The following is an 18,182-nucleotide window of genomic DNA, read 5'->3' as shown; positions in this document are numbered from 1 at the left end:
AAAAGCCACAGTTTCCCACATTTTTCTCCTTTAAAAGGAGAATCCATTTTTTTAAATTTGTTGATCAATTTTTAAATGTTGCTCGTAACCCTTTCATCATATTCTTGGGACCCGCTTTTGGGTCACAACCCACAGGGTAAGAAACACTGCTCTAAACAACTCTAGAAAAGTCTTGGTTGTAACAATATTGACCAGAATACATTCCAGGAGGTTTTCATTTTCCTGTTAGCTTCAGATGACAGATGGGCACTTGGCCATGACTACTGCCTGGGCACTCAGGGAGAACCCAAGACTCAAACAGATCTAACGTGCCCTTTGCCATGAAACAGCAGCTGCACTCCTCTCATGCAGGTACCAGTAAGAAGTTTGCTACTCCTATCTGTCATTTTACTCACCACACCAACATTTCCACTCCAGTTCAGCAGCAGGCAGGTAACTCATTCAAGCCCCAAATTGACCTGAATAGTAGGATATTTGTCCATCCATCCTGACCCAATGAAACAGAAAGAAGGCATAAACTTCACTGAACATGCTTCTGCTTGCAGCCATTCACTACACCAGGTGGCCTATCGGGCAAATGGAAGAAAATGACAAAAGCCTCTACAGTACGTTAGAAATCTACATTCAAAGCACTGGGGAATCATGCAACAATGGCATTACCAAACACCTGAGTGCAAGATGTGTAAAATATTGACACTCAGAAACAAAAGGGAAACTCAATAGGAGGTAGAGTACTTAGTAGTTGGAAGAGAAGAGCTGGCACACATGAGTTGCTTGCAAAATGGCAGGTTTAGGTCTGAAGCAGTACAGCTATTCCAGATGTAAAGGGCTGGCTCTAGAAGTTTATGCAGGGGTGCTGCTTGCAACAAAGCAGTACCAATGGATTTTTTTTTTTTTTTTTTTTTAAAGACAAGGATCTGAAAACAGTATGGGAGTGGTTCTGTATATTGGAAACAAGCATTGGAAAGGAAGAAAATTAGTTTCAGAGGAAAGAGAAATTTGTACATTTTCCCATCCTTAAAATATACAAGGGGAAAAGACACTGGGGGGCAGGATGCATAAAAATAAAGGGACCATGGGAATGTTGTTCAGGGAGAAAAGCTGGAAAGTGGCAAGGATGAATATGGGGCCAATAGAAGGACAGGAAACTGAACACCTACCACCAAGTGCCTCCAGAACAGAACAGGAAAACAAGCTGGAGGAGCTGAGACTGCTATGGAAAAGGAAAACTGCAAGAACCATAAGCACTGCCACCTTGTAACATTAGGATCATTATTAGGACACCAGAAGCCTCCATGTTGCTCCAAAGATTGGAGATGAGGGAGCAGAAAGTCACCTGTGCCCTACCCCATCCACAGCTGTGACAACCAGAACTCAGAGGATTTGATGATCTAATCCATCATCACCAGCAAAAGTTATACCGTCACCCACCTGCATCAGACTCAGTTACATCACGCACAGATGAAAAGGATTAGCTGGTCTTACACTCAGCTTTGCCATTGAGTTCTTTCTTCCTGTTTTAGACCAGCTTTCAAGAAACCCTAGTGCATACAGCTGTTAAGCATTAGGGTATTTTGAGTTTCTTAACATTGTAATAGCTTTGCAAGTAGGTGCAAGTAGTAAAAAGGCAGCAAGGTAGTTCCCTGGAGAGAGTGGAATGGGAGATGATGGAGACAAGAAAGAAAAAATTACGATTAATGCAGAAAAGAAATAAAGGGATGAAGATTGTTTGAATTTTGATAGTTGTCTGAAAGGTCATCTCCTTTCCCTTTGGGAGATATTTATGTACCTTATCATCCTAATACAAGACTGCTGAATCAAGCTGTCACTTACGGAACAGTTCAGATGTCTAAAATAAGAGTGGGAAATTCTCTGGTTATCACCAGGTGCTTGAGAGGATTACATTTTTTATACTAAACTGCCCATAAGTGTTCATTAGTTTTGTGATCCTGGACCAGAATTAATGCAGGAAACCAAATTCCATAACACAGGTCTGGCAGTAGTATTGTCCCAGATGGGATACATGGCAGACAAAGACTCTTGTAGGTGTCTGTGCACTCCCAGTTTGTTGCTACCTCTTTTTCAGCTCCTTTCTCAAAGACCTCTCACTTGTGTGCAGCTGAAGAGTAGCTGACAAGAGATTTAAGGCTTTTTAGTATTAGATTGTGGTTTGGGGCAAATCTTTGGAGCAGTTAAACATTCACTGCTCTGTCCATTTCACTTTCTACAGTCACTATAACTAACAAAATTGAGAGTCAAAAATCAGTCTATGCTTTCCTGGTTTATGCTTATTCTCCATGTCCGCTTCACTGTTGAGTTAAGCCAAATGCTTTTCATGCCAGAGGAAAATGTATTGCTCATTCACCACGATTGCTGATATACCTGGTAAATAGCATAATGGGCTTCTGCACAGCACAAGAGCTGTGGGTTTTCAAATGTAAGGCGTAAAATTAGCTTCCTAAAAAATATTAATGAATCAAATAAAGAAGTGGCCGTTGATGAGTGCATGGTCTCTTTGGCTGAAGTCAAGAGGCACTGTAGATGCTCAGACAATTTTTATTTAGATATATATTAATAAATTTAGGAGACTGACTTCCAGCACCCAGATTTGAAAATGTTGGGTTATCCGTTACTTATGTAAAGCTTCATATACAAAGCATTCAGCTCCAAAGACAGAAGAAATCATGATTAACTTCAAGTGAATTCAAATAGGCCAGGCAACACTTGTGAATACTAATAAAGGATAAAATCTGCAAGATGTTCTTGTCTGTGCTCAGTATTTTTTATCAATAGCAATGGAAACAGTGAAGACATTTAACTTAATTGAATTTTTCTTTTCAAAACTTTCATCAGTATTTTCAGCATGGCTTCTTAGAATTTGCATGGAGGGGACATCTTCAACATATCCTCTGTCCATTGTTCCAATGTTTTTAATGAGTGAGGGTTACTTTTACATCAGAGTGATCAAGCAATAGGATTCTCTGCCTTCTGTGTAATTTTATCTGCACTTTCAACCTCCTCTCATTCAAAGAAATGAGTCAGGTCTGATATGCAAAGATGTGATCTAAGTCTACATAGTATTTAATGTATATAGAATCATAAAAAAGTAGAGCTGAAAGGGACCCAAAGAGGTCATCTAGTCCCATCTCCTGTTCAAGGCAGAACCAGACCAGCCCTGTCTAAACCATCCCAGGCCAATGTCTGTCTGACCTGCTCTTAAAAACATGCAAGGATTTTACAATCTCTCCAGATAATCAGTTCCACGGCATAACCACTCTCAGAGATAGGAAGTTCTTCCTCTCCAGGCTTTTCTTGTCTTGTCCTCTGCAGCCAGAGAAGTTTATCACTTCTTCTTCATAACCACCCTTCACCCTTCAAGTGGCTGAAGACTGCTATCAAATCCACCCTCAACTTTATCTTCTTCGGACTAAACAATGTCAGTTTTTCCTACCTTTCTCACGTCATGTTTGCTAGAATTCAAATCTCTCCTGAAATATGGTGCCCCAAAGTAGACACAGGATTCCCAGTAAGGTCTCACCAGTGCCGAATACAGCCAAATTGTTTCCTTTGTCTTGCAAGAGACTAGTTAATGCACCGTATTGTTGCAGGCAAATAGTTGTCCCACAACTATTAAAGCAACGTATTGACTATAGCTGACACATGCTTTACCTGACACCTAAAATGTGGATTCCAAAGAGGTAAGATTGTGAATGGGCTGGTGGTACGTGTGCAAGTCCGAGGAGAGTGTATATCACCAACAATAGGAAAATGTACTTAATATTGTTTGTCAGCAGGGCCAAAAGTCTGGGCAAATAAACTCTAGCATACCAACCACTCACATTTGTTATTTTTGCCAAGTCATTTTAAACTCCTGGTGCCTCAGGGCTCCTATACACGTGCAGAGAGGCTGCTCCCACATGCTGTAATTACAGCACATTGGAGCAGACTCAATTAATTGAATCTGCTGGAGAGTGGCAATTACTGCACTCCAGCAAGCTCCAGCATCACGCTTGAAGGCGCTTTAGTTCAGAGCCCCACAGCCATTTTTCAGCATGGGGACACTGATACACATGATGCTCTAGGCACATTTAATTAGTGCAGCTCAGTGTCCCCAGATGTAGAAGGAGAGAATTCTATAAAGCACAAATAGCTTTAGATGCAAACACAAAGCATCTTCGGCAGTGGAAGGCAATCAATCGGCTTTCTGAGCTTCATCATTCCAGTTCAATAGGGACCAACCTTTTTGGGAAGAGTGCCACAAATTCACTCTGCACCCTCTTTGGGTGCCACTCCAATCCCCTCCTCCTGCCTGATCTCCTGCTCTGCTTTCTGCTCTCTGCCCTATCTGCCTCGCCTCACAGAGGCTGCCCTTACTACTTGTGGCACAACTAATCCCAAAATACACTAGCAGATGGCACCACCAGTGCACATTGTCTACTTAGGCCTCATGTTCCCATTTTCAACACAATCCATTTTAATTAGACCTTGAATTCAGTTTCCCTGAGACTTTACAATGAATATGGACATATCATGTAATAGATATTAAATTACATATAATACATATAAATTATATATAACTTTTTGTGTATCAGTGTCCCCTATATAATGCTTTATATAGATATGTGTGTATATATACATACACACACACACACACACACAAAGTATATATATTTATGGCTACTTGCAGGAATGAAGACCCATAGCGGATAATGTGGTAAGGGCCAGACTCCCTCACCAGTTCTATGCCATACAGCGGAAAGCTAGATGTGCAGAGCTATTATGCACTTGCACAAGTGCTGCAGAGGAAGAAGCTTTTGCTTCATCCAACCATAAATTCCCTGTGGTACAGTCAGACCTGCTGTCAAGACAATGTTCCTGTCCCAGAGGGGAAGTCAGAGGCAAACTTCCTCTGAAGTTGCCCCATGGACAACACACTGCTGCCTCCCGCCCCGTTTTGAGGTGCAAGCAATAAAAGGTTGGGCTGTAGCCCTGTTCCTTGCCTCATTTATTGCTAGCAAATCTGCAAGGCTACGTATAATCTAGGTGACAGCCCTCTGCAAGCAGGATTGGACCCTGTGCCAGCTCCACGTTGGGCCCAGTGCAGCCCCCTCCCAGACCCACTCACTGGGATTGTGCCCACTCTACCCCCATGCCCACCCATTCGCACCTGCTGGGTTCAGGCCACAGGAATGAGCATCAGAGCCAGGGCCCTGATGCTATACCCACCCTGTCCCCCACACTGGGATCAGGTGCATATGGCCCAGGGCTCCCCATGGGTGCAAGAATTTGGCAGTAAGGACAGTGCCACTGTTTCCCCCCCCACAGCCAAGCCTTTTAGACCCACGGGGAGTCCCACAGGCCAGCTAGGGCCTGAGGGCTAGGGATTAAGCACCCCTGGTTTAGAGAGAGGTAGTTTGCCATGGTTTAGTCTGGGATGATCCTGCCTTGAGGAGGGGGCTGGACAAGATGACTTTGTGAGGTCCTTTCCAGCCCTACTTTCCTGTGATCCAACCAGAAGGATCTGTGAATATGTACCACTGAAAATACCAATTGAGCCAGCTGCAAGTCACTTTCCCTTTGTCACTGGAACAAGTGAAATAAGTGGACACACAAACCTATATTTCAAGGAGTTTATTTGTTAACTAGTGTGACTGTTCAGATATTTTTACATTACTCTGGGATACATCCTTAGTTTTCCATGAACGCTACAAATGTGCAGGTCTTCCACTACTATGCACCTTGTTCTGTTTGATGGGTTGGTTTCTCTGTCTTGGGAACTGTTGATGATGTCCTTAAGACTACAAAAACAAAATCTACACAAAAGGGGTGCAGCTGGAAAGGAGGCAAACTTGATTTATAGTTGGATACAAAAATGAGGCTACAGTATTGGGTAGCCAGTTTAACTCATTACTAAACGTAATAGAGAAAGACACAGTGCCAGCACTGGATTGCAAGCAGGGAGCTAGACAGCTCTCAATCCACAGCTCTAGGACTTACGTTTCTGGAAAGCCAGAAGTTTGCCTGACCATTTGATCCTGCCCAGCTTCAGCTTCCAACCCTAGGTTCTTCTTATGCTTTTCTCCACTTGAGTCATAAGAAACCAGTCTCTCTCCCCATTACATATACACTGTAACCAAGTCATCCACTAATATTTTGGTGGGCTGAACAGACCGAGCTCCACTCGCACTACAGGGAGTCTTTTCCAGTCTCTGAATCATTTGTATGGGTCTCTTGTCAAAAGTTTTTTGTTTGGTTGACTGACTTGTCCATAAAAATGACTCAACCTTTTCAGTCGTTACTTTCCAAGCTAGTACCCTGTTCTGTGGCAATGGCTGCATTTCTTAGTCCTAGATGCAACACATTTCAACTCAAGTTCTTATAACACTTTTTTGTTTGTTTGTTTGGCCTGGACCCAGATTACCAAGCAATCAGTCCAACTCTACATGACTGTTTTTCTTCATCACCGTTTACTGTTCCACTAATCTTAGGGTTGTCCACAAATGGAAACAGCAGAGTTGTATCAACTTCAGGATCACTGACTAAAGTGTTGAACAGCAGAGAGCCTAGGACGCCACTAGCAGCAGCAGGGGTGTGTGTTGGGGGCAGACAGGGGATGAGAAACGCAATGCATTCTGGGATGCTGGAGAACTGACAACCCACACAGATGGAAAGTGGAACAAAACAATACAATCAGTACCTGCTCCTGATATTATTTTGTCACACTTGGGAGCATTTCATCTCACCTGTATATCTATAGGTAGCCTTTTGAAATGTCTTTGTAATGATTCAGATACCCTCGGGCACAGGCCAGGATTTGCAACCCAGCCACCGCAGCAGGATGCCAATCCCCTACTGCAAATCTAGCCATCCATGCTCTGTACTGACGGCTGCTCTCTCAGCACACCATAAAGAAGCCTCCCCAAAAAAGATGTGCTGGCATTTGGATTGGCTAATTCAGCAGCACATTTTGGGGGAAACATCATTAGAGGGCAACAGAGCAACCCTCTACACAAAGCAAGGAGGGCTGGGATAGCAAGGGGAGATAAGCTGGCTCCTGGTAAACAGCAGAATGGATCTGGCAGCCGAACAGCAGCAGGGTATCAGAGCACCATTAATAAAACACAAAAGAGATCAGACCTTCATAAGCCAGAGCCAATCTCTTGGCAAGCTGGGTCTTGCCCTGAGGTTGCTGAACCCTACCCACCCTTCCTTCCGCCCGACTTCAAACTAACATGACTAAAACACCTCTGGTTTTGTCTGTACCCAAACTGCACATCTCCATAAAAGAACAGCTCCTCCTTTTCCTTTCCATGGCAACATTTTAAAAAAAATAAATAAATAAAGGACTCTAAGCTACCTTCCATCTTCCTCAACACACAGCCTGTCATTGGTCACAACCTAATCTAGGTCTATTCCTGTGATCCATGCACCCCTCTTATTTTTCTCTAAAACTTAAGCAGGTTTTTGAGTCTTCTTCACACTGGAAAACTGCTCCATAATTTCATGTGGACATAATATTTTTTCTGCTGTTTGTAGTAAAAGCTGTAAAATGTTATAATGCCATTATGACCAAGCATAGATCTATTCTATAGCCAAGGATTCCGTCTTCTAGCAACAGAGGTCAACAGACTTCATGTGTGTTGGAACCTGTCTGGGCCTGAGAATACTGCTGGTCTCCCCAACCCCGCTAACTGATCCAAGAGCTGTTCAACAGATTCGTTAAGCCCTACAGAGAGAGATCAATGCTGTTCTAAGTGGCCTTCACACAGGCTTTATCTGTTGCAGTACACATTCTGGTTTAAAGCCTCTTGCCCACTCCCTTGGTATTTACTCAGGAATTTGCCTCATGTGCCATCTTGCCTTTGCTGCATTACAAAGCTAAATAAAAGAGTGCATGTGCACAAAAAGAAGAGCGGGATCCTGTGTACAGGGGTACAAACTTCACATCTGGCAAGGTCATTTTGTGGGGGGTGAAAGAGTCGGAGGTTGTCCTCGAAATGGAATAGGAAACGTACATCAGACTCCTACAGCAGGGCTCTGCAATTACCTTACAAAATTCTGTCTGATGAAAGATGCACATGCAACAAAATGTGCCCATTGTGCCACCCTCCTGTTGTTGAGTAGTGTCCTTGAGAACCTACAATGTGACTTGGACAAGAACTTGAGTCAGGTACAGGTATACAAATAAACCAACAGAATTACACTTGCAGCCCTCATTTTGGAAAGCTTTCCTGTATCAGGGAAACAAGTAGGAAGAATCAAAGGTGACAGTGAAGCAAAAGATAAAAATAGTGGCATTTTGACAGTATCCTTTTAGAGTTTTGATCAGTGATTCTCAAGCAGTTGACAGGAATCCTGGGGTGACTTAAGATCCTTTTAAGGGTGTTGCAGGTATGAAGAGATTAGCAGATAAATGAAGCAGACAAGTACAGGCTCAGGCTTGTCCCTGCTTATAGAAGCCCCTACCTGCACTACCAGGCTTCTCTACACGGAGGTAAGCATTGTAATATTTAAATTAGTTTTTGAAACTGGGTGCCATAATTTATAGGAGTTATGAAGGGGACTATGAGTCCAAAAAAGATTGAGAACCACTGTTCTAGATTATGTTTTCACCCTTCTATAGCAATATGAAAACTGGCTTTAAAAGCTGTGCATCTTAGCTATGGAAGTTCTAATGGGATGGGAATGCAGAAAGGGTCGGGGGGGGGGTGGAGGGCAGAAAGCAGCACTAGGCTATCAAAATGCCTCTCCAGCTAGAGGTATAAATAGCAGTAAATGATTTTCATTTTGAATATGCCTGATGAATTCCAGATTATTACATTCCTAATCAAACTGCTTCAAAGGGCAGGAATGCCAACACCAACATGTTGCATGCATGAAGCATGAAGTTTTCGGTGATGGCTCCTCCAAAAGGTAGCCTTTTGCTAGGCTGCTGCAGGGGCATTCATTGCTTCTCTGGTTTCCTTCATGGTTGCACTGAAATGTCGCTTCCCATCCAAATACAACATGGACTCTGAAACAACAGGAAGAAAGAAAAGCTAGACACATTAGCAGCTCAATACCAGGCAACAACCCAAGAGGTCAAGCAATCTGAAAAGCATTAATAATAATAACAAGATGCATAATACAGCAGGAAGGGGCATATAGATTTCTACTGATTAGAGATGGTCAGTTAAGTGTGGCCCCACAAGCAAGAGAAGGATAGGTCTCCCTTTTCCCAGGAGAGGGATACTATTTAATTCAGTGCATTAAAATTGCCACCTACCACCATATGTTTTTGGCACAATCTGAGGAACCTCATTTTCTGACATAAATGTGAAATGGAAGATGTTGGTTGTCTTGTGTTCCTTGGTGTCTGTGTCATAAACCTCACTGTGTACTCTTATCTGGATATAGTTTTTTTCTGTATAACAAACCTATTAGATAGTAAAAGCAGAAGTTATAGTTATTAAATTACCTTGGGTACTAAATAAATCAAGTGACTTTACTCCACTGCCTAACACTACAGATCACCGTCTCTTTCACAGCTCATTGTTCATCACCAGCAACTGATACTAAAAAGGCACAAAATAAAATATAGACTTTACAGCTCTGAAGAGAAACCAACTCCTACCTGGGCGGAAAGTAATAATAAGGATCCAATCTCTACTGGTCTCTGAAACATGATGTCATCTACCGACACAATGAAAGGTCTCGAACCTCTGGGAAGAAAGACACAAATTGTAATCAAAAGCATCTCATGTTTCAGCACAGCCTGAAGCAATTTCACCTTGTGTCTTTACTAAAGGATGCAGCTGAAATTGAGACACTTAAATACATAAAAAGGAACTGTTTAAGAATAATACCAGGGCACCAAGAAGAAAATAAATAACCTGAGGGAACATCTTGCCCCTCTGTACTGACAAACTCTTAAACTACAGTGTTGGTCATCTTTTTCTTCTCACAGGCTAAGTGACACTGTATCAGGGAGCCAAAAAGCACAGTAATACACCACTTACAGCAAAATGTCTAGATCTCACCACTTAGACCCCAATCCTGCAAATGCTTACAAACACGTTTAACTTTAAAGTACATGCATAACTGCACAGACATCAGAAGGGCTGCTCACATGCTTACAATTACGAATGCACATAAATGTTGGCAGGACTGTGAGCCCAGTCAGGTTTTCTAAGAGCAAGTGACAAGAAGGTAAAATTCAGAAGTTGTGCATTACACAAACTATAACAAGACCCAATACCTAGAAGAACTCACATTCAACATTTTTAAGCAGTATGTACATCTCAAGAACCTAACTGTAATAGTTCAGAGAGGTACATTAAAGATAAAACAGATTCCATCAGTTACATATTTTTCTGGATGGCAGCATCGTCTTTAAAATCAAAGTTCTAGAATCAAGAATGAAAAATTAAAAGTTCTTGGTGAAAACAAAAGGCGTATGTCCTGTTAATCATGCTAGGGGGAACAATCTACTGTAACAGTTACTGTGCAGCCCAATACAACACACATCCCACAGTTCAGAATAGCCATTTAAAATCCCAGCACTTTCCCACTGTCTGGATGACATCCATTCCAGATTCACTGCTCAACTGTTACATTTATAATTCGGCTTCCCCCTGCAGCATTGATTAAATGCACACAAAACACTCTAGGACTACACAAGTAGGAATGCAGTGCAAAACTGCGACTCACCCATAACTGCAGGCAGTAGCCCATCCCAGCTCAAATGCTTTTCTCATCAGAAAACCACCAAAGATCCTATTGAAAACGTTCCGCTCCTTTATTTAGAAACACAAGCACAATCAGCAAATGGACAGAAACACACATATATGCACTATCAGTCTGGGAGTGAATCCTGTCACATTCATCTGCTTTCCTGTTATAATATACATAGCATATATATATAAATTGAGTATCTGTGAGAAGTAAAGCACTATTAAAACATGTACAAAATTAAAATGACTCTGCCTACTTAGTTCAGATAGCCATAACCCACATAACTCAACACATAAAGTAAAGATATAAAAACTAAAAGCCTATCTTCAATGCTTTATGGAGTGATCTCAACCTGTGTCTTTCAGTTTTGCATTTGCATGGCTGGAATTGTACACCTGTTGAGCCCTGCAGCTAAGTGCTAGTAACCTCTGGGCTTACATCACACAAATTCTGTGCCCAGCTCCTGTATGTGCATGCTAATTTGAGAGAGAGGTCATAAAGGATGAAGAGGAGACATTAATAGAACCACTACTGTTCCTGGAGAGAACATTCAAAAGAAAAGAATAGAATAAGACTCCAATGTCTTTGGGTCAGGAACTGCTTCACTGTTTTATAAAGCACAAAGTATATTTCAGAGCACTGTAAAATAATAAGCAGGCATATCGCTTTATTATGAAACTCTAGAAAAAAAGCAAACTAATCACAGCTGCACCTCTGGGCATCTTTACACATGTTCCAGGGAGCAGTTTAATTACAGAGACTCCAAAAACTGCTCTAATTAAAGCACCAGCAGCACCTCATGTATTCAGAGTCCCCGCACTTCAAAATACCAGTGGGAGTACCTCAACTAAAGCTTGTTCATCCAACTTTAATTAAAACACCTCCACTGCCATTTTGAAGCACTGAGACACTGAATACATGAGATGTGGAGGCTGCTATGGCACACCAATTAGCATACTCCAGCAGACTTGATTAACTGAGTCTGCTCTGACACACTGTAAATACAGGGCATCAGAGCAGCACCCCCACATATCTACAGGTACCTTCTGTGACTCCAAGAGCCAAGTTGATCACTGATTTGGGGCTTAGTCTAATTCCCATTAACATTAATGGAAAAATAAGAAGTGTGGCTCAGGCCTGACTTCACCTGCAGTTTGTCAGGCCTGATCCTATACAGTTTCACTGATTAAGAGAACTGCTTTGTTTCTAAGCTGGTACTGAAGTTACTCAAACCTTTATAATTAAGATGTCACTATTAAATCTGTTCAGCATACACTAATGTTCCCAAGTAACAAAATGGGGTTTTTTAAATATTTTTTCCTACTATACCTTGAACAGCATAATTGTTTTTATCTAATCTGGGCTGTGGTTTCGTATTGTTTTGTTTTGTTTTTTTTAAGGGAAAACGCCAGCTTTCTGCATCTTTTCTGCAGTCTACTGCATCTTTTCAAGAGTGTTATTTAAGTATGTTAAGTTTTAAAGAAACTAGTCCATTAAAAATTAACAAACTCTTATTGGAGAGGTGACACTACAAGAAAACACCAACTCTACAGATCATCCTGGTCTCACCTGGGGAAGACTAAGTGTCAAAAGGACCAGTCTAAAAAGACCAAGAAATACATTTAAACCTTTAAATTTACATGATCTTAATGCCAACTGTACTTAAATCTTTAAGTGCAAAAAGGAAGTCCAGGTGTAATGTCTTCAATCCAATGTCAAAATATATTCCCTGATTTATTCATTATGATTTCAGCAATGTATCAGTCCTCTTTGAAATACCTGGGGATGACAGATTTGCAGGCCCTTCAGCTTCGCGTCCTCCATCCACACTGAATTAGGTGGTAGCACACGGCTCCGAAAACTTACTGTCCTGCGGAAACAAAGGAACACAAAAAAATACATTCAGTATCCTAATTTAACAGCGCTCAACAAGCTTCAAATGCAAACTCAAAACTATACTTGTGAACATCTATGTATGCATACATGCACACATACTGGTACTCAAGTGACACTGGAAGTACCAGTGGCAGTACTGCATGCTATTTCTAACAGACCTTAAAACCATAATCAAGTGTGATGTTCTGACTTGTTACTACACAGGGCATAGGCTGAAGTCCTGGTCTTTCAAACACTTCTGCTCAAGTCTACTCCATGTTTGAGCATGTCAGTGGGATAACTGTGATTTCAATGAGATATGTGCATAAGCATTTGTAGCATTAGAGCTAAAGAGGGGCCACTTAAGCATGCCAAAACCCAAACCAACAAAGCAGTGAATGTGAAATACTTACAGCAACCTCATCAAGCCCTTTACCTTTCTTATAGGTTATAATGGGAGACCAGATGCCAAGTCAATCCACTGTATGCTTTCAATTAAATCAGGGCATGGAGAAAGAGTGCCTAAAACACCCTGCTATGGACCCAGTGGCAAAGTCAATCCTCACTCTGGCCTGGTGCCAAAGGCTACTGCCCCCAGTAGACCCAGATGTAAGTGGGCACCAGAGATTTGGGCTAGGAAGTCAAAGGCAACTGGATGTGATGACTCTCTTGTATGCTTCTAGCTATGCTAACTGGTATGCCCTAACCATGCTAAACAGAAAGGCCCTGAGGGTCAGGGAGACTGTTGAGGATTGTTTCTACTTCACTCATACAGCTTGTGTTAGCAAACCTGTCCAGGGCAGGCTCAATGTTTTTGGTCCCACAGACCAGATGAATGGCGTGGGGCCAGTCTGCAGGCCAAATCAGACCTTGTGTACGAAGACTGGGCCGATGCTGTGTCCACATGCCTGGATCAGGCCTACGCATGCTGTTCGCCCAGTCCCACACGCCAGAATCAGGCCCTAGGATCCCACATTGCCTCCTCCTGGCCCCAAGTGCTGGGATCAGAGCCCCATGCTGCCTCTCCACCCAGCCCCACATGCCACCACTCACTTTGCAATCAAGCCCTGTGGACCTGATATAGTGCCCAGGCCCATGGCTCACAGAGCTCCCCGATGTACCCTGGAGAGCCAAGCAGGTCAGCTGACCCAGCACCAGGGGCCAGTTGAGCAGCTATGCTCTAGGGTATTTATCCAGGTATCTACTGATTTTTAATGGAATAAATGGCTAAATCCACTAGAGCTGTGAAACTTGCAGCCACGGAACATTACTCATTTTGAAGAGAAATGCTTTGGCAGCTTCTAGAATTAGTAACAGAAATCCTTTCATATTGTTTCTAGAGACATTTCAGGATTTCCCTGAGCACTGTTCTTGTTAACAAAGTTCAAAATGGCTGTGTGAAGGCTGAATTCTTCTCCTGCTATTCCAGAAAACTTACAAATAGAACCCTAATAAAAATATACGTATAAGAAAATATCTCCCTTACCCATTTCTGTCTTTTCATTGTCTCTCTCGCTTGACTTTCTGTATCTTACTTTCCTGTAGTCTTTCCAGAATCTGTGTTCACTTCAGATTAAACATATTACTAATGATAGAAGAGTTATATATTTCAGCTTTCTCTCTCCCTCCATTACTATTGTTTCAGTTCTACTACAGCTTTCCAATGTTTCCATTTTTTCAGAATATTTGCCCTATCATATTTAATTCTTTCACTCTGGTATTCTTGCCTACATACCTTCCAGCATCAGGTTTTTCCAGTCTTGTCAAAATCTGTAAAAAGAGCTAACATTCACCTGTCCACAAAAAGGTGCTGCCTAAAATACATGTACAATGTAGCAGTTTAGCCAGGGAAGACCTCTTCTCTATAGGATTCTGCCAACTATTAAGGCACAAAACTTATGTGCAGAGCAAATGCCCCAAGAGTCACATCAAGGTTAAAATTAAGAAATAGATGAAGTACATCAAACAGCACTACAAGTGCTTTGTGCTTGTATACATGGTACAACCGACAACATCAAGTGATGTTCAAGTGATGAGATGGACAAATAAAGAATCTCTAATCCTTCTAGTTACCTATCCTTACAAGCATGCACTCAACTGACACATTACCATCCCTTCTTGCAAACACCTAGAATTCTTCTTACTTGCCTCGTATCCAATGTATTAAGGAACATGTTGTGGACAATGTTTCTTTCTTCTGCAGTAGGAGCCATTTTCAGTAAGGATGTAGTGTTGAAATCTGTCCTCTTTATCTTGTTCACTACAGAACACAAAAAATCACAGCATGACAAAAAGAAAAAGTGCTGCTTAGTTTTGAGTTGTTTGAATCCGCTTCTCCCTCCATTTTTTAATTCTTTAGCAGATTAAGAGATTTTTGTATTCAGAGTCTCTTGGACTAAGCCTTACACTACACTGGAAATTAGTGTGTGTGAAATAAAGGAAAAAAAATCTGCCCTATTGAAATCTTTGGGAATTTTGCAACTGACTTCAATGGGGCCAGGATTTCATCCATTCAAGTGCTTTATTTTGAAACGGTCACTTCACAGAAATGCCATTAGAGTGTGTTGGGTTCTTCAGTGAAGCAATGGGCTAGGGAATGCAACTGCAGACCAAGGAATACTAACAAGGGCAAAAGAGCTGAACAGAACAAAGGGCATGTAATAGGGCTGTGTGAAGCTTTGGGTGCTGATTCGAGCTGGAGGAGATTTGGCCTGATTTGGTGGCCGAATCTCCAAATCTGAATTGAACTTGGGAGACTAATAAAAAGGTCCGAATCTATTCAGAAAAGATCCAGAGAACTTCAGAGATTCTGCCAGTCCCCACTTACCGCCGCAGGGAGCTTGACCCAGACTCCGTGCCAGTAAGTAGGGGAGCAGGTGGGGCCAGGACCATGGGGGGACCCTTGCCAGGTGCCAGCCCCCCAAGCACTCCCCCGCCCACTCTCCCAGCCCCGTCAATGGCTGCCCTGCCCGGCCCCAGCTCCGGGCTCTTTAAAAAAAGAGCCCCGCACTCACCAGCTGTTGCAGCAGCCATCAGGGCTTCTGGGGACTCTTGGCAGAGTGCTCCCCATGCAGCATGGGGCATTGGGGATCACATCCCACCCCCTGCCTGGCAGGAGCCAGTGTGTGTAGGGCTTTTTTTTTTTTTAAGACCCCGGACACTGGGGCCAGGTGGGGCAGCCACTGACAGGGCTGGGAGAGCAGGCTGGGGATGGGGCCTATTTCATTCGGAGATGCAGCCAATTCAGTGGTAGCCGAATCTCTGAATTAGATTCCGCCGGAATTGATTCAGAACAGCGATTCAAAATCACCAAATTGAATCACTGTCCCCCAAATCAGCCAAATCCAAAGCAAATACTAGCCGCTTTGCACAGGCCTAGTGTGCAACTCCTCTGCTTCTTGAATCACTGAAACTATAATACTCTAAAATGTACTGAATATGCGATAGATTTCTTTCAAAAGAATAAACACTTCTAAGATGCTTTTGGTGTTTTGTGCGTTTTCACCTTTGAAGGTAAACAAAAAATTAACTTAAAACAAAATGCCCAGAGCTGTTCACCAGAACTTGTGCCTTAAAGCTTAAGTTGTGGTTTTTTACTGTGATGACTTCATAATGCATGCCATCAGAAACAACAGGGATTTGTAATGTATACACGTAATATGAACAATAACCTGCTCTATATCTCACGTCAAGTAGCATGGAAGTGACTTAGGATATAAAGAGACGAGCAAATTGGGCCTCAAACTCACAGAGTCAGAAGGTACCCAATGGATCATCGTGTCCTACCCCCTGCCGCTGACAGATGACCGAGGTCAGATGACCCCAGCCAGGTGACTGTCTAGCCTCCTCTTGAAGACCTCCAAGTTAGGTGATAGTGTCACCTGTCTTGGAAGCCCATTCCAGACTCTGGCCACCCTTACTGTAAAAAATGTCTTCCTAATGTCTAACCTGAATCTACTCTCCACTAGTTTGCACCCACTATTCCTAGTTACTGCCTGGGGCACTCTGATAAACAATGCATCACCAATTCCCTGCTGTCCTCCCCTGATAAACTTATAGGCAGCTACAAGGTTACCCCTCAGCCATCTTTTGTAAAGGCTGAAGAGATCCAGATCTCTCAACCTCCCCTTGTAGGGTCTTTCACAGAGACCACTAATCATGCAAGGAGCCCTCCTCTGAACCCTCTCCAGATTCTCTGCATCTCTCTTGAAGTGCGGCACCCAAAACTGGACACAGTACTCCAACTGCAGCTTGACCAATGCCACACAGAGGGGGAGCATCACCTCCCTCGGTCTGTTGGTCATGCATCTGCTAATACACGACAAGGTGCAATTGGCTTTGTTGATGGCCTCGTTACACTGCCAGCCAGCGTTCATCTTGGGAGTCAACTAGGACTCCAAGATCTCGCTCAGCCTCCAAGCTCCTGAAGAGGCCATCCCCCAACCTGTAGGTATGCTGGGGATTCCTCCTTCCTAGGTGGAGTACCTTGCATTTATCTTTCTTGAAATGAATCCTATTTCGTTTCACCCATTGATCCAATCTGTCCAGGTCTGCCTGTATCTGCTCCCTACTCTCCAGTGTATTAACTTTGTCCCATAACTTGGTATCATCTGCAAACTTGTCCAAATCGCTGATGAAAATATTAAATAACACCGATCCAAGGACCGAACCCTGCAGGACCCCACTGCCCACCTCCTTACAGGCCAAGAACAACCCGTCTACCACCAAAAAAAGCATATTCCCTAACCAGGAATAGAACCCAAGCTGTGAGAGCACCAAATCCTGACCACTAGATCACCAGGGAACCTCAGCACTTAACATGAGACTTGACAACATACTTAACATTACGTATGTTTAAATGCTATCCTGAGAAAGCTTTAAAGACTAGATATTACAGCACAATATTAAATTACATTATGTGCCAAGATTCAAATAAGAGAGACAAGGCAAGATGTAAAAGTTCAGAAAGCACAGAACTAAACATTTGGGTTTTGCTTGTTTGTTTGAATTACAATACATCATGCTTCCTTATTCTCAGACTAAGTTCAACACTCAGTGTACCAGTGTCATATTAAAACAGAAATAATCATATATGGGCCTGAACAACACCCTGCATCTGAACATTTATACATTTGGAGGATGTAAAAGGAGATGTATTTCAAAAATCAGATCCCTCTCCAAGAATTCTATCACACCTGTGAGATGAAAGTAATTTTTTCCCCCAAAATAAATTAATGGCAAATCCTGGTAATAGAATTTCTGAATTCCATTCTTTCCCAGTTAATCACACTACCACAAAGAACACAGACATTATTACTTACATGCTCCTTGCTTGAACACTTCTTCCTCCTTTGGGCCATCAGGAATTAACGGATTAACAAATGCTGGCCTGCAGATGTGAATAATTTTAAAAGTTTACAGGTTTGGTAGATACATAAGGGTAGAGATCAGTAGACATCCCTTTGTTTCTATTAACATACACCCTATGCAAAGAAAAAAAAAAGACACCTTTATAAAACTGAAAGCTACATCTTGTTGGTGCCCTACAGAATATGGAATATCACAGGTTATTGCTCAACAGACGATATAGTAAT

General features: G+C 42.4%; 1 protein-coding gene across 3 annotated transcripts in view; it reads right to left on the bottom strand.

Moving 5' to 3' along the window:
* Nucleotides 1-5,616: 5,616 nt before the first annotated feature.
* ACOT9 (acyl-CoA thioesterase 9) overlaps nt 5,617-18,182 on the bottom strand; it is a 34,123-nt gene continuing 21,557 nt past the window's right edge. For all 3 annotated transcript variants that reach the window (XM_090062232.1, XM_090062241.1, XM_090062249.1), the window contains 7 exons: nt 17,910-17,977; nt 14,737-14,848; nt 12,493-12,583; nt 10,690-10,775; nt 9,614-9,701; nt 9,266-9,416; nt 5,617-9,013 (listed from right to left, as the gene is read on the bottom strand). In XM_090062232.1, coding sequence (XP_089918358.1) covers nt 8,925-9,013; nt 9,266-9,416; nt 9,614-9,701; nt 10,690-10,775; nt 12,493-12,583; nt 14,737-14,848; nt 17,910-17,977 — 685 coding nt within the window. In that variant the 3' untranslated portion in view covers nt 5,617-8,924. The remainder of the gene's footprint in view (nt 9,014-9,265; nt 9,417-9,613; nt 9,702-10,689; nt 10,776-12,492; nt 12,584-14,736; nt 14,849-17,909; nt 17,978-18,182) is intronic.

The sequence above is a fragment of the Crocodylus siamensis genome, chromosome 1 (genome assembly GCF_052110815.1).
Source record: "Crocodylus siamensis isolate JL-2025a chromosome 1, ASM5211081v1, whole genome shotgun sequence".
Lineage (NCBI taxonomy): Eukaryota > Metazoa > Chordata > Crocodylia > Crocodylidae > Crocodylus > Crocodylus siamensis.
This window is presented reverse-complemented; position numbering and strand designations above follow the sequence as displayed.